The 17,500-nt window shown below is 32.1% G+C and overlaps 2 protein-coding genes and 1 non-coding gene across 3 annotated transcripts in view; 2 read left to right on the top strand and 1 right to left on the bottom strand.

Moving 5' to 3' along the window:
* LOC102619578 (uncharacterized) overlaps nucleotides 1-17,500 on the bottom strand; it is a 57,055-nt gene that overhangs the window by 35,043 nt on the left and 4,512 nt on the right. The window lies entirely within an intron of this gene.
* TRNAA-AGC (transfer RNA alanine (anticodon AGC)) lies at nucleotides 337-409 on the top strand. The gene has a single exon. It is a non-coding gene; the product is annotated as a tRNA-Ala (tRNA).
* Nucleotides 771-1,818, top strand: LOC107176303 (uncharacterized). Its single transcript, XM_025095872.2, has 4 exons — nucleotides 771-908; nucleotides 1,039-1,106; nucleotides 1,198-1,426; nucleotides 1,523-1,818. The coding sequence occupies exons 1-4, from the start codon at nucleotides 821-823 to the stop codon at nucleotides 1,657-1,659; spliced, it is 522 nt and encodes a 173-aa protein (XP_024951640.2). The 5' UTR covers nucleotides 771-820; the 3' UTR covers nucleotides 1,660-1,818.

Genomic DNA, 17,500 nt, shown 5'->3' with positions numbered 1-17,500 from the left:
TATTATAAATTAAATAAATTACATGAATATAAATTAAATAAAAAATTAAGCATTAAAAACAAAAAATATATGTTTTGATATGAACAAAAAAATTAATAATAATTTTTTTTTATATTTATTTATTTTGTGAAAATTTTCTTATAATAAATATATAAAAAAATTATTAGCAAAATGATAAAAATTAAAAAGACTCGAGATTTCCAATCCTTTTGCATTGTGCAGCGTGTCAGCCTCAAACTAACTCCCACACAGCAAAATTTTGCTCCTTTTGTGGGTGGTGACATTGATTAAACAGTGTAACTTTTTAAAATAACTGTTTTAAAATCGTTATCGCATGGGGATGTAGCTCAGATGGTAGAGCGCTCGCTTAGCATGCGAGAGGTACGGGGATCGATACCCCGCATCTCCAATTCGGATTACTAATTTTTTTTTATATTTTTTACGTCCATTTTGACAGACAAAAGCTCTTATCCGCTTCTCCATTCCAACACTTAGAAAAGGAAATGAAAGTCATAAAGTTTCAAAGCAAGTGCAAGTTGGTGACTTACACACACCAACTTCACTCTCTCTGTCTCCAACCATTTGCTGCTAATCATATATCAAAACTATCAACCAACCTTGATAATATTGTTTAATCAGCTCAATTTCCACTGTAAACAGGCATGTGACATGTGGTTTAGTACTTTCTTGGACAACTTTTGTTGCCTACAAATCCGTAACGCCAATACTATTAGTTTCATAAAGTTATCATTTATATAAATCTTCACCACCCACTAGCAGATATTTCTTATTGCTTAGGGGTTACAGCTTCTTAATCATTATGACACACTCAGTTTTGCCAAAACCAAATTCATTCATCATGTCCGTTTTGATCTTCATAGCCATATCTTGCTGCTGCTGCTTCTCAGGTCATTATCATCATATATGTGTATATGTATGGTTACCTTGTAACACTATGTGTGCTTCTTCTCTTTAGTCATTCAGTATACATATTTTTTTCATTTCTCATCAAGCTATTCATAACTCATGCATGAACAGGATCATATGCAGCCGACAACCCGGCAGAAGCACTTGCCAAAGCCTATTTATGTTTCAATGATAGATTTGTGAGTGATATTTAATCTCTTAAACTGGTTCTTTAGTTTGCTTAAATATATTATTAATTGCTATTTGCTCTCTTGATTTTGTTTTTCACAGATTTATACAGCCGGTTGTGATAAGGAATATAGATTGAATGAAAGTGGAAACATAAATGTGCCTCCTGGAGCCGCTGATTTATTCTGCAATGGACCTTGCTTTGGGGAAACACAGCTCATGCTTGATTGCGTTGAAAAGTTATTATCGAACTTCAATTTCCACAACAAGGCAAGTGTTAAGGACATAAGGAAAGCACTCAATTCTGGTTGCAGCTACACCAGCCAAAGGGGTATATACATGTAATTAATTTTTCCAATATGGTTAGCGAAATATTGTTTTTTTTATTCATTATAATAAATTTTGAGCAACTGTGTTAATTGCGCAGGGGACTTCAATGTGTGGAGGTACATTAACGAAGGTGGAACAAGTCTTATTAATAGTAGTGGGCAAAAAGTGCTTACTTTCAATGGGTATACTGCTGCCTTGGCAATGCTTACAGGATCTTGTTTGTTGATGTGGTAACTTGACGTTTACTAATTTGCCTTACAACAATACGATGCAATACAATATATTCTACAGAACTATAGCAGTAATTATGTCAATTACTGTACTTATAGCACAAAATTCTTACTCTTCTTCATTGGTACTATATACAATATATTTACAAAATTTAATTTAACATATGTCAAAGTCCAGCTGTAGCCCATTCTCACCATCTTCTTATTGCTTATTGGTTAATTATTTGGTAAAATGACACCATTTAGTAATTAAACATTTTGGGTTGAAAGAAATTAGTGTAGCTAAAACATACTACTTTTAGGATTTTTCTATGATAATGTATGAATTTTTTCATCATTAATAATGAGTTTGTTATGAACCTTTGGATTTAAATGTTTTAATCATCACCATTGATTTAAATTAGTAGATAAATGACTGATTACGTAATAACTAATAGGTAATATTCAAGGTTAATGGAGACAATTTTATTTTTAATTAATTGATATATATATTTTAAATCACCAATAAAATTAAAAATTTTGAATTTTAAATAATTAAAATTAAAATATTATCCTAATCAAATTATAATTTTGTGAACGGTTGATTGCATCTAACCATACATATCTATGCCACTATTGGGACGTAAAATATATAATAATAACATTTCTTAGTCCAATATTTATCTGAAACTGCATCCGACTCTGTCTGCATTTGGTTTCTTTGTTTCAAGGAGCATTAATACAAGTTGTGAATAATTTTTTGAATTGCCGGGATTAATCGTGGCTGGTGATTGATTCATTTGTTATCATGATGTAGTTTGAATTAATTAATTGGCACTCTAGCTAATATCTTGTATTGGGATTCATTTGGTTATAGTGTAGTTTGAGTTGATTAGCTTGTGCTCTAGCTAACTTCTTGTATTGGGTGTATAACAACATCACAGAATGACTTATTTTATTATTTAATTAAGGAGACTTAATTTTGCAACATAAAATTTATTTGGATTGGATTGGATTGGTCCAATCCACATAATTTTAAACCTTTTCAATGGTGTTGTTCAACCTCATGCTCTCCAATCCTATTTTCAATCAATTTAAATCATTTAAAAAAATTATCCTTACTAAAAACTAAAAACAATCCACTCTCTCATGAAAGGATTGGTGTGTTCAAATATCATCGTTTTATATATTTTCAATAGAGTCTAGTTCAAAGTACCCTCTCAATTCATAATAGGAATACTATGCAATTGCCCCACTGAATTCTTTTATAATTCAATCAACATATGTGAAGGTACATGCATCTTCAAAACACAACCCAAATAAACCAATGCATGGATTTGGATATAGTGTTGAGTTCACCTATGATCAATTCTCCATAATCTTCTATCACATGTGCTTGTACAATAATATAAAATTAAGATTTAATTAATTTCATATTTTTATTTAATAACTACCAAATATATATTCCTAAAATGATAACAAAAAGTCAAGCTCAACATTAAATTTAAATCCCGCAATACCCACCCCTTATCTCCAACTATCAATTACATCTATTGTGTTTAATGTCTGCTCCCCAACCCAAAGCGGTTGGATTTACAAATTAAGAATAGTTTTGATAACCCTAATAAACAAAATTAGGAGGACAATGCGACGAGTTACACAAATAAAATTACAACATTTGGGCAAGCACTCCACTCATCGTCCGTCCAATAGTAAGTGACTTAACTGATAAATAATAGATTAAGCTCACAACATTTTTGGCCAGCTAAGGACACAATTATATATCATCGGCTCGCTTCTCTTGAACCCCGGCTTATGGCAAGTGCTCTCTTGCAAAAGTACATCAAACCCGTGGACAAGTGATCTCTTGCAAAATGTTACTTCGTACTTCGCCCATTTCCAAGCACCCAACACCCTCACATAGATTATGCGTTTCGCCAATTGCATGAGGAACTCCATCACATTAGTAATTTGGTTGTATTGTATCTTTTCACCTTTCGGGTCACCCCAACTTATGGCAAGTGATCTCTTGCAACATGTTGCTTCGTACTTCGCCCATGTCCAAGCACCCAACTCCCTCACATAGATTATGCTTTGGCTGAAAATAACTTCGTCGTCAATTACTACATGACGGGTGGTTTTTGAAACCCCCAGGTGTTTCTCTCCGGAATCAAAATGCTACAAGGTTTCTGTCGAGCACATGTCTCAACTCCATGAAAATCTCACTAGGCTTTATAATTCTATATGAATTTTTAAACCAATCCGGATCCACCGTATTAAATTGTAGTATGATAGTAAAACAAACAATAATGAGAATCAATATGAAATTATATATAATCACTACAAAAACCCAAGTGTTTCTATTCATATCACTTATTTAATTTATAATAAATATAAATAAAAATGTATTTGAAAATAGGCAATACGGGAAAATTGGTAATCTCTCATTTAACAAAACCAAAATAGTTCAACAATTATTAAACAATTAGCTCCCCTTCAAAACTCTTATAAAACCTCTTATGTTGCTCTTATTAAACTATTAGCACCCATTTTGTTGCTTAGATTTCTATAACTCTCAATTATTCTTTAGGTATACTTATTATGTGTTTTTTCTCAAGTATACTTATTCCGAAAAGGAACGTATACTTCTTTTAAATTTTGTTAGTATCTTGTACACTCCTTTAACACTTATAAAATAAATTAAATTAGCTACTATACTTTTAGTTTTGCTTCAATTTAATAGAGATTTCATATTTTACCAAAATACGTTTTTTAAACTCGTTCTGATCAAGATATTTAATTAATTTCTTAAGAAATTTTGATCACATTTAAAATGAGAAGAAAAAAGTTATCAGTATAAGAAACTAAATTTGGCGAGAAAAAAATAGGGTGTTACATGACGAAATAAACTTAACCTTTGGTAAAAAAGAAATAAAATTAAAACCATCACACAAGATGTAAGCATGTTATATGTTAGTGACATTTAATTTAGTTTTCTAAAAATAAATTTAACATGTAATTACTTCGATAATTTTTTAAATACATATCCTTCACTTTTTTTAAAAAATTCCAATGGGGGTTCTCACTTAGTAACCAAATTTGATCTTTGAACCGTTTCACGTCCTCTCTCACTTTATTGCGCACTTTCTCTATCCATTGCTCGGGGTAGTCCAAGTCTAATTTCATTTTGGGAGCTCTCAGTGACACCAATAAGTTCACTATTTCGATAGCTTCCTTTTTGTTCAACCCTTTAGTGACATAATACTCCAAATTCTTGACATTTTAAACATGCGGAAATTGCTGCATTATAACTACACTGTCTTGTTATAATAATCATAGAAAAATTCTTTCCTTCTCATTTATCTTATCGGCCTTCTTAGACATGCCAAATTCGTTCACTAGCACCATAGGTAAGTTCTGCATAAAGTTGTTGCCTTCTCCATCTCTGCGTTTCGCCAATTGCACGAGGAACTCCATCACATTGGCATTTTGGTTGTATTGTATCTTTTCACCTTTCGGGTCACCCCGACTTATTCCAACACAAAAAGTCCAATGAGTTATGGCAAGCGATCTCTTGCAACATGTTACTTCGTACTTCGCCCATGTCCAAACACCTAACTCCCCTCACATAGATTATGCTTTGGCTGAAAATAACTTTGTCGTCAATTACTGCATGACGGGTGATTTTTGAAAACTCTAGTTGTTTTTCTCCAAAATCAAATACCAAAATGCTACAAGGTTTCTGTTGAGCACATTTCTCCAACTCCATGAAAATCTCATTAGGCTTAATAATTCTATATGAATTTTTAAACCAATCCGAATCCACCGTATTAAATTGTAGTATGATAGTAAAACAAACAATAATGAGAATCAATATGAAATTATATAAAATCACTACAAACACCGTGTTTTTATTTATATCATTTATTTAATTTATAATGAATATAAATAAAAATGTATTTGAAAATAAGCAATACGGGCAAATTTGCAATCTCCCATTTAACAAAACCAAAATAGTTCAACAATTATTAAACTATTAGCTCCCCTTCAAAACTCTTATAAAACCCTTTTTGTTGCTCTTATTAAACTATTAACGCCCCTTTAAAACTCTTATTAAACTATTAGCACTCATTTTGTTGCTCAGATTTCTATAACTCTCAGTTATTCTTTAGGTATACTTATTATGTGTTCTTTCTCTTGTATACTTATTCTAAAAATGAACGTATACTTCTTTTAAATTTTGCTAGCATCTTGTGCACTCCTTTAACACTTATAAAATAAATTAAATTAGCTACTATACTTTTAGTTTTGCTTCAATTTAATAAAGATTCCATATTTTACCAAAATACATTTTTTCAACTTGTTCTGATGAAGATCTTTAATCAATTTCGCAAGAAATTTTAATCATATTTAAAATGAGAAGAAAAAAGGTTATCAGTAAAAGAAACTAAATTTGGCAAGAAAAAAAATAGGATGGTACATGACGAAATAAAGTTAACCTTTGGTCAAAAAGTGATAAAATTAAAACCATCACACAAGATAAAAGCATGTTTTATGTTAGTGACATTTAATTTAGTTTTCTAAAAATAAATTTAACATGTAATTACTTGAATAATCTTTGAAATTCATCTCCTTGCTTTTTTTTTTTAATTCCAATGGGGGTTCTCACTTAGTCACCAAATTTGATGTTATGTTTCAATAGTTTGCTCACGTAGTAACCAAATTTATTTACTCCATCATTCATGTTTACAGCAAATGTTAATATATTCTTAAAAAAATTAAATAAATCCCTTCTTTTATAATTATTATTGAAAATGTATATGTGATCTTGTTAACAATAATAACAAATGATAAGCTCATAATCTGGCAGGAATACCTGTGAAAACAAGGGCCTGAGGGGTTTTTCTAATGCCGAGACGCTACAAGTACAAGTTTATACCCAAGTTTACTCAAAGAATAAGCCAGAACGATTTTAGTTCAAAAAATGAAAATATAATAATTATTCAAAGATTAGGTATTTTCGAGAATCTGCTATAATCATTTATAAATTCCCTTCCTTTTCTCTCAGAAAATTATGACATAAACAAAAAGAGAATGAACACATATATTGGCAGTCGATATGTGGGATTGTCATTTATTAAAATGCATGTAGAGTCGCTAATAAAAATATTTCACTATATTATTATTAACGTTTCAGCTTTCCCAAGCTACTAGTTTTCAAAACAATGGCTTTGAACAAAATGCATTGCAGCTTGCAGGACTGCCACCTCTTTGTAGAATGCGCAGCTTGAGCCCTGAAGCTTGCATTCTGCATAAGGGTCGCACCAGAGCACAGACTAGTACTAGATTGTTTTGAGTTGCCACATGCATACAATACTTTTTTTTAATGGTTAATAACTGATATTAAAGATGGTATGAGTGTCAAAGATCATTTCAAAATCAATTATGTAGTGAGACAACTCATAAGTTAATTAATATGCAATTAGCAATCCAAGATATTTAATTAGGTTGGAGGAAGGTTCAAGCACACGAAAGTTTGTTAATTTAAATGTTTGATCGAAGCTTTAATTTCCGAAACAGTAATAATAGTTATAGGAATAATAAGAATAGTAAATATGCAAGTAAAGCAAACAATAATGAGAATCAATATAAAATTTTATATATCACTACAAACACCCAAATGTTTCTATTCATATCACTTATTTAATTTATAATAAATATAAATGAAAATGTATTTGAAAATAGGCAATACGGGAAAATTGGAAGTCTCCCATTTAACAAAACCAAAGTAGTTCAACAATTATTAAACTATTAGTGCCCATTTAAAACTCTTATTAAACTATTAGCACCCATTTTGTTGCTCAGATTACTATAACTCTCAATAATTCTTTAGGTATACTTATTATGTGTTTTTTCTCAGGTATACTTATTCTGAAAAGGAACGTATACTTCTTTTAAATTTTGCTAGCATCTTGTGCACTCCTTTATCACTTATAAAATAAAATAAATTAGCTACGATGCTTTTAGTTTTGCTTTAATTTAATAGAGATTTCATATTTCACCAAAATACGTTCTTTCAACTAGTTCTGATCAAGATCTTTAATTAATTTTGTAAGAATTTTGATCATATTTAAAATGAGAGGTAAAAGGTTATCAGTAAAAGAAACAGAATATGACTCTTTTTCAATTTCTGAAAATATATTAAACTGAGAAGGCATCACATCACAAATCACAACAAATATAATATATACGCTGAGCTGCTGAGGATGGAAAATTTACGGGTTTTGTTTTTGTGTAAAAGGGTGAGGTTCTTCGCATAAAATTCTTTCGTCTTTTATTCAACTTTTGGTCTTTTTGTTTTCCTAAAAAATGAGGATAAATTTGCAGTGGTTCAATTGCTTTTTGGAATGCGACATTGAAGCGTCATTTTCTTAGTATGTGATTTTACCTTAAAACCTAGACAACAATGGGTCCCATTTATTTTGGTATATGTTTCCTTCCAATATTTTTTAAGCCAAATTTCTTGTTGGCTCTCAAACGTTTCCACTCTCTTAAGAATCATTGAAAATGTTGTGAGCTTGCAAGTCGAGAAATTGCTGCAAACTAATCAGCCCTAGCCTACAAGGACATAAATATAAGACTGAAATATTTGTCCAAGTAAACTTAACTACCAAAAAAACAAATTAAATAGAAACGTTATTAACTCACGTACAAGATAAATAGAGATTGTTGGCACGAAATAGAAAGGTTTTTTGGTTGCTTTTATTTTAAGTAAGGAGAGAAATGATAAGAACCAAGAAATTAAAATGAACTACTGCAACACTCACTGTAGTTACCAGTAACCTTCTCGCAGAATGATCCCTGGCAAGATATATACGTTGAAAAGTCATAATTGGCCATGCATGTGGCATCCAAATTTCAAGAAAACATGCAAATTTTCAAAAGGCTACCAAACAATTGAAGAAAAAAAATGAAAAGTTGGCAAATTTGTTAAATTTGCCAAATAGACAACATTGACAATTTACTTAGGTTAGGTTAGGGAGAATAGTAAAGGGGTTGGTGCAATAGTACCATTGTTTTCCCTATAAATAGATGACACTTCTTCCATTCTAAGCATCCCAAAATTTGTTAATGTATACGGTACTGTTCACGTATACAGTGGAGATGACCATTTGTACTTGGGAGACAGTCTATTGAAAGTTCTGTCAACAAAGCGATAAAAGTTTAAGGAGTTTGGGTTTTAAGTGGGACCGTTATGACCCTTTCATTCTTCTGAGAACTTTTTTGGTGCATTTATTCACACGACATTAACATCATAGAGGCTATTTTTCAAGTGAAAATATTTTGTTGAGAAAATTCTAGAATTCAGGAGGTCTGCCGAGATTATTTTATGAGACACTTTATGTGAGAGGCGAGATTTGTCAAATCGCTATTCAGCACATGTTATAGGAGGTCAAAAGATCGATATTAAAAAATTTGATGGGAAAATCAACTTCGACATGTGGAGGAGAGAAGTTATGGATGCCCTTACTCAAATCGATCTCGATGTTGTTTTGAAAAATAAAAGACACTTGTATGATGAAGAAATTTGGAATCGTATGAATGAAAAAACATGTGGTCAGATTAGATCTTGTTTGACAAATGGGGTGAAAGATGAGGAGTGTGCGATGATTTTGTGGCGTATATTGGAGGAGAAATACTTACTAAAAAGTCCTGAAAATCGCCTTCATGCAATAAGCCAAGTATATGGCTTTCGAATAAAGCATGGGGTGTCAATGCACAATCATGTCTCAAGATTTAAAAAGTTACTTATTAATTTGAAGAATCTTGATAAAGATATTAAAGATGAAGTCAAGGTTATGATTATGTTATACTCACTACCAAAGGAATATAGCCATTTTGTGACTACCTTATTATATGAGAAAAACGTGATCATTTTCAAAGATGTTTGCACAGCATTGACCATTTTAGAAATTCAGAATAATGATAAACATTCCGAAAGAGTATCATCTGGAGCTTTGTTAACTAGAGAAAGAGCGATGGAGAAAAAGAATAAGCGTGGTGGAAAGAATTCTCGATCCAAATCAAGAAGCAGAAATATAGCTCGAAATAAGTGTGACTTTTATCATGAAAAGGGTCAATGGAGGAAAGATTGTCCAAAAGCTAAAAAATGAGAAAGGAAGAAACCAGCAGCAGCAAACATGACACGTAAAGATGAGAACTCTGATTATTCACTAAGTATTACTCTTGCAGCATACGTGGCTAGTTCGAGCGAATTGATACTTGGTACTGGAGCAACCTATCATTTATGTTTCATTAAGGAATGGTTTACGGATTTTCATAATCTAGAATCTGGTGCAATTGTGATGGGGAATGATCAACCTTGTCACACAATGGGGATATGAACAATTTGGCCCAAAATATTTGATGGAATGATCAGAGAACTAAAAGATGTTAGATATGTTCTAAATTTAAAGAAAAATCTAATTTCTATGCGTGCTCTAGAAGCTAAAAGCTACAAGATTATTATTGAAAATGGCACAATGAAGTTTATGTATGGGGCTATGGTGATTCTGTAAGGAGTTCGGCGTCACAATTTGTAATATTTGAAGGGAGGTACAACTGATGAAACAAATATTGTTGAGGCACATAGTGACACCACCAAGCTATGGCATGTACGATTGGGACATGCTGAATAGAAGCCTTTGCAAACTCTAATGAGGCATGGACTTAAAAGGTATGAAAACCTGTAAATTAAAGTTCTGTGAGCATTGTGTAGTAGGTAAGAAAACAATGGTCGAGTTTGATACATTTAATCACGATACTCGTGAGATCCTTAAATATGTTCACAGTGATGTATGGGGACCAACCAAGATTGCATCAATTGGTGGAAGCTATTATTTTGTTATATTTGTTGATGATTTCTCTAGACGTGTGTGGGTGTACACCATGCGATCAAAGGATGAGGTTCTAGAGATTTTCGTGAAATGGAAAAAACTAGTGGAGACTCAAACTGACAGAAATATCAAAATATTACAGTCTGATAATGGGGGTGAATATATTTCTGATCCATTCTTACAAGTATGTCAGAACAAGGGTATTAAAAGATATTTCACGGTGAGACATACTCCGCAATAGAACGGTATGGTTGAGCATATGAATCGTACTTTACTGGAAAAAATACGATGTATGTTGTCTAATACTAGTTTAGATAAAAAAATTTAGGTTAAAACTATGAGTTACGCAAGTCACTTAATAAACCAGTTACCTTCTGCTGCAATTGAAGGTAAAACTCCTATGACAATGTGGTCTGGAAAGTATGCACAAGACTATGATTCCCTTCGTATATTTAGGTGTCCAGCTTATTATCATGTCATAGATAGTAAACTAAATCTTTGTGCTATGAAAGCTATATTTGTAGGATTCAAAGGTGGAGTAAATGGCTTCAAACTTTGGGATCTTGAAGATAAAAAGTTTATGTGTAGCAGAGATATCACGTTTGATGAAGTTTCAATGATGAAAGCTTCAAGTTCTCAGCAGGTAGTGAACAAGATCATAGAAGTATTGCAGCGAGTAGAGTTTGATGCAACTCCATATGTACCAGTTAATTCTGCATTAGAGAATGGTTTAACTATAAAGGTAATACTCAGAGTTGAAGAAGAGGTTGTTTCTTTTGATGTCCCACAAAATGAAAAAATAACTGATGATATAGATAATGATGATACTATAGCAACAAGGAGGTCAATAAGAGAGATAAAGAAACTCGGATGACTTACTAAAGAAATGGATGGTAGCTTATGCACTTCCAATTATTGATGATGACATCCCCAACACTTTCGGTGAAGCATTACACAACAGTGAAAGTGATCAGTGGAAGTTAGTCATGGAGGAAGAGATTAAATCTCTCCATCAAAACCAGACTTGGGAACTTGTGGAGTTACCAAAGGGAAAAAAAAGTTATTGGCAATAAATGAGTCTACAGCAAGAAGTAAGGATCTCCAAATCAATCAACTCTCTGATACAAGGTAAGACTCGTGGCAAAAGGTTTTACTCAGAAGGAAGGTATTGACTACAACGAAGTTTTCTCTCTAGTCATAAAACATACTTCCATTCGTATCCTACTTGCCTTAGTTGCAGAATATGAGTTAGAGTCGGCTCAATTGCATGTTAAAACGACGTTCTTATATGGAGATTTGGAGGAGGAAATCTATATGACTCAGCATTGTGGTTTCAAAATTATTGGAAAGGAGAATCATGTCTGTAAGTGATAACTCGATTAAATGAGAGTTATTATGGCAATTCTAGACTTAAATCAAGATCACTTAGAGAGTAAATAATGCATTTTCATTACATTTTTGTTACATTTTGCATAAACATTCATTTTAGTTTAGTCTTAATAAATTTTGCTTGATTTATAGTCATTCATGCTCAAATTGTGTGCATAATTGTAGGTTTCCAGAAGCTTATAATTCATGGAAGGAATGCTGATGCAATAGGCTTCTAAAAATGAGGAAGAATATGGCTACAAACGAATTGAAACAAATCTAGAATAGTGTGGTTGTTGTAGCAATCCTGGAACAACGACATAAAAAATTTTGTGCAGGATACTTGCAGAATTGTGATCTGCAGTTTCCTAATCTGACTTATGTGTGACCTAAATTTCTGTTTATCCTAATTTTCAACTATAAAAGGAGCACACATCATAATGAATAAGGAGAGCCGTTACCCAAGGAGAAAAACACAAAGAAACAAAAGAAAAACAAGATTTAAGAGAGAGATTGAAGGCTACACAAGAGGAAAAATTACAAAGCTCAATCTTTCTTATCCTTCTCTTATTTTCGTGTTTTCTATTTATTCATGGGGATGTGTTTCATGGATGAAAGTTTGTTCTTTATTTTTCTTTTGCAAACCATGAACTAAATTTATTTGTGGTTGAGTGATAAACAATCTTGATGGTTTATTGACTGAATATATGTGTTGTTGCATGTTTGCTGTAGCAGTTTGTTTTTATAGTATTTATTTTTATTTATTATTTCGGTTGATCACTTATTTAATGATACAAGTTAGGAGAGAGCCGCAAAAGGGTCTATCTTAGTGGAACATATTAGAACAATACTTAGTTTTAGATTGGGTTTCCTGGATTGAGTTTAACTTATCCCAAAAGGGTCATGCTTAATCTAAAATTAATGATGAACTAGACATAGGGATTCACCTTGGAGGGTAAATAGAACCTAAGCATGTAATGATATATCTTATGTTGGCATAACAATTAATCATTATTAGGTTACATATAAATATAAAATATCCAACATGCGACGGCTAATGATGCATAAAGATTCTGCCCAGCGTTGTAGCAGATACTGCAGCAACCGAGCCAACAATTAGAAAATAGTCAAGACCATTAGGAGAGTTTATTCACTCAACTACTTTATATTCCTATTGATTTTATCCTTGAGATTGACGTGATAATTTACTTTGTTGCATTTTATTTATTATGTTTTTATTTTAATTAGTATATTAGTTTCATTAATTGTTTTATTTTATTTTAGCACAAAATCTACACTGTTAAGATTGCTGTAGCAAATCTGATAACATCAATCCCTGTGGAGACGATCTTGAATACTCATCACTTTATTACTTGTTGTGTACACTTGCACATTGACGCCAATAGCATTAGTATTTATACCCAACAGTATGTTGATTAAATCTTTGTACGGACTGAAGCAATCGCCAAGACAGTGGTACAAAAGATTTGATCAATTTATACTATGGCAGAAATTCACCAAAAGTGAACACGGTCATTGTGTTTACTTTAGAATACTACTAGATGGAGCTTTCATTTATTTGTTACTCTATGTCGACGATAAGCTTATAGCTTCGAAAAAGAGAGATGAGATTGAGAGACTGAAGAAGCAACTGGCTTTTGAGTTCGAAATGAAAGACTTGGGTAATGTACAGAGAATACTTGGGATGAAATTTGTAAAGACAAGAAGAATATGAGCGTATGGTTGACTCAAAAGTCTTATTTGAAAAAAGTGCTAGAAAGATTCAGTATGAATGACAAAACTAAACCAGTATGTACACATCTAGCTCCTCATTGCAAATTAAACTCTTCTTTATGCCCTACATCTCAAGAGGAGCATGATTACATGGCTTGTGTTCCATATGCTAGTGTTGTGGGTAGTCTTATGTATGCTATGGTAAGCACAATGCCCGATAAATCTCAAGCAGTGAACATGGTTAGTAGATACATGCACAATTCGGGTAAAAATTACTGGCTTGCAGTAAAGTGGATTATCCGATATCTGTATGGAACAGTTGATGTTGGGTTATTGTTCAAGAAGGATTGTGGTCAATAATGTGTGGGGTATTGTGATTCTAATCTCGTCGGAGACTTAGATAAGCGAAGATCAGCAACGGGCTATGTATTCATATTGGGTGGAAGTCGATTCTATAATCGACAATTGTTCTAAAAGAAGCTATTTGGTTGAAAGACTTGTTGAGTGATTTGGGAATGATCCAAGAGAACATTGAGGTCTTTTGTGATAACCAAAATGCGATATTCCTCACGAAAAATCCAACATATCACGCTCGAACAAAACACATTGATGTGAAATATCATTTTGTGAGAGAAGTTATCGAGGGCAGTGATGTGTTATTGAAAAAGATCGATACCAAGGATAACCCATCAGATATGTTAATAAAGGTGATTTCTGGAGTTAGGTTTCAACATTACTTAAAATTAATTCAAATTCTTTGAATAAATTAAGTTTGGAGAATTTTGAACTACGGTTGGTTTGATCTCAAATTTTGGGTACGTAGGCAATCACAGAGATGCAGCCACTTTTGAGGATGATGGTTTGTTGGTAATCGGCTTAGATTTGGACAAAATTTCGCTAAGGTAGAGAATTTTTAAAAAGTTAGAATTGGTCATGCATGTGGCATCCAAATTTCAAGAAAGCATGCAAATTTTTTAAAAGGCTACCAAATAATTGAAGAAAAAATGAAAAGTGGGCAAATTTGTCAAATTTGTCAAATGGACACCATTGACAATTTGTTTAGGTTAAGTGGAATAGTAGAGGGGTTGGTGTAATAGTGCCATTATTTTTCCTATAAATAGATGACACTTCTTCCATTCTAAGCATCCCAAAATTTATTAAACTTATAAATTTCTAAGCTTTTGAGAGAAGTGAGATAAGTGTGTTTGGAAAATTTATTTTTTATGCAGAATGTGAGATTCTTTACTCAAATATTGTACTCTAATAATTGTATTACTAACAATTATTAAAGTACAATATTTGAATATAACAACAATAAGTTTATTTTCGATATCTATTTTCATATCCAAAAACTTGGTTTAAGTTTCTTCCTTTTTTCATCTTTCTATTTGACTAGGTGTTATAAAATGCATGGACCATGCACCTATGGAAATGAAATAGAAGAGTGCTAATTACGGATTTGCCATTTAGAGCCAAAAGTAAAAATGACATTGCCAAGGCATTTAGAGGCAAATTAATTAAGTTACCGCATACATGAACATGATCCTGTAGGGATTGCCAAGGCAGAAAATTAATTAAGCCATTGAAAGGAAGCACTTTTTGTCCATTATTAAAAATTACCACAATAACGTTCAAAGTGTACCACAAACCATTCCTCTCTTCTCTATATTTTCAAGCTTTTTAATTGGCTTTTTAATCCTATTATTAACAACATTTTCTCATCTCAGAATTGCATTGTGTGTGGAGGGATTTATCCAAACCCGAGGTCCCTGACAACTTCTTAGTGAAACTTCTGCGGGAATTGATTTTGCGCTCAGGCTTCGATTTTGTTTCCTTAACTTTGAAAAATTATATACAATAACTTCTTAAGTAAGTTACGACGAGTTTTTGGAAAAATAAGTTTTTTTGCTCATTTATTTAAAATTAGTGTAATTAAATTAGAAAATTCTGATCCTGGTTTGATCAAATCGTGTTTGTCATTTTAATAGACGAAAAGAGAGATATAAAAGGCAAAAGAAAACATGTCCTATGCAGAGAAAAGAGACATATAAACTTTGTACACCGCACGTATCATGACATGCGTGAGAAAGGATGCCACATGAGATAAAATAAACCAAGTGTTAATCAGGTGTAGCTGTGTTATTAAATAACACATCTTTATTATGAGTAAAAGGGACTCCCAAGTACAAACCCATTATCCTCAATAAAAATCCAAAACAAAACCATCCAAATAATTTTTTTAATTTTTTGAGTGGTGATTTGACCTCTCATTTCTCAATGTATCTTATCTTAACCGTTTCTATTGTTCAATTAATTTAGTTTATGAAATTAACTTTATTAAGAAAAATATGTAAAAAATAAATAAAAACAATATTCTTTTTTCTTTCTTTTGCCACCTATCGCCCTCTCTCACGAAGGGATTGGTGCGTTCAGTTAAAGGCTTTTGAGTTCAATATCCACTAATCAGATTGAAAATTTGTGGATGATCCATCTCCACTGATCAGATTGCTGATCAATTTAATTATAGTAGTTTTAAAAATAAATTAAATTATTTAAAAGTAGGGACAAAAAAATAAATTTAATGGGTCAAAAATACCACCGTTCTAGATTTTTAAAACAATCTAGTTCAAATTACCCACTCTCAATTCACAATATGAATACCATGCAATTGCCCCATTGATATTCTTTTTTAATAACGGCATATGCCCACTCCTATCTCAAACTACCAATTATATTAGTTTCTACTAGTGTTTCATGTTCTTTCCCCAACCCACATTGGATTTACTAATTAAGAATTTTGATAACCCTACTAAACAGGAATTAAGAGGACAATGCGAGGTGTTACACAACTAAAATTACAGAATCTGGGCAAGTACTGCACTCATTGTACTCCCAACAGTAACTTAACTAGTGAGCAATAAATTAAGATCATAACATTTTTGGCCAGATAAGGACACAATTATCAGCTAATAAACAAAACATATATTTCTTATTTTATTATTAAATAAAAAAATAAAAAAATATTTTTATGATTAATTTTTTCACATTAAAACATATATTTCTTATTTTTAATACTTAATTTTTTTAATTTTGATTATGATTCATGTGATTTTTTAATTTTAATTAGGATTCACGTGATTTATTTAATTTATAATAAATATGAATAAAAATGTTATTGAAAATAAGGTAATATTGTAAAATTATGCTATTATGGAGATTATTGACTGTTATAAAAACAGTAGGAAGGTAAATAGTACGCATAAATTAGTGTGTGTGTGTGTATATATAAATGTAGATTATGCCAATACTATGAGTTTCATAAAATTATCCGTTTATATAAACTTCATCATCAACTAGCAGATATTTCTTATTGCTTAGAGGTTACAGCTTCTTAATCATTATGACACAGGCAGTTTTGCCAAAACTAAATTCATTCATCATGTCCATTTTGATCTTCATAGCCATATCTTGCAGCTGCTGCTTCTCAGGTCATTATCATCATATATATAGTTACCTTGCAAAACTATGTGTGCTTCTTCTCTTTAATTATTCAGTATATATATTTGTTCATTTCTCATCAAGCTATTCATAACTCATGCACGAACAGGATCATATGCAGCCTGTTGATGCGAGATTCCGGTTCTCCTCGTTCTACGATCAGGATCTCTGCTCGATCAACTTCGTCACGACCAGGAGGTCTCCTCGCCAGGCTTCTTCTCCAGAGGTCCCTGCGTACACAGATAAGTCAGAGTACGCCGGTTGTTTTCCCGGCGCAAACCCTCCGACGCTCAAGTCAGATATGAAGGTTCGGGAAAAGCTTGCCACAGGTCTTATGGCGTTTCTTGTGGTTTTCTCCCCTTTTCTCAA

The sequence above is a fragment of the Citrus sinensis genome, chromosome 5 (assembly GCF_022201045.2).
Source record: "Citrus sinensis cultivar Valencia sweet orange chromosome 5, DVS_A1.0, whole genome shotgun sequence".
NCBI classification, from domain to species: Eukaryota; Viridiplantae; Streptophyta; class Magnoliopsida; order Sapindales; family Rutaceae; genus Citrus; species Citrus sinensis.
This window is presented reverse-complemented; position numbering and strand designations above follow the sequence as displayed.

Excerpts from the sequence above, each read along its gene's own strand:
- LOC107176303 (XM_025095872.2), top strand. The coding sequence starts at position 821 with ATGACACACTCAGTTTTGCCAAAACCAAATTCATTCATCATGTCCGTT. Across the intron at positions 909-1,038 it reads TTGCTGCTGCTGCTTCTCAG|GATCATATGCAGCCGACAAC; the intron begins GTCATTATCATC and ends ATGCATGAACAG. Across the intron at positions 1,107-1,197 it reads TATGTTTCAATGATAGATTT|ATTTATACAGCCGGTTGTGA; the intron begins GTGAGTGATATT and ends TGTTTTTCACAG.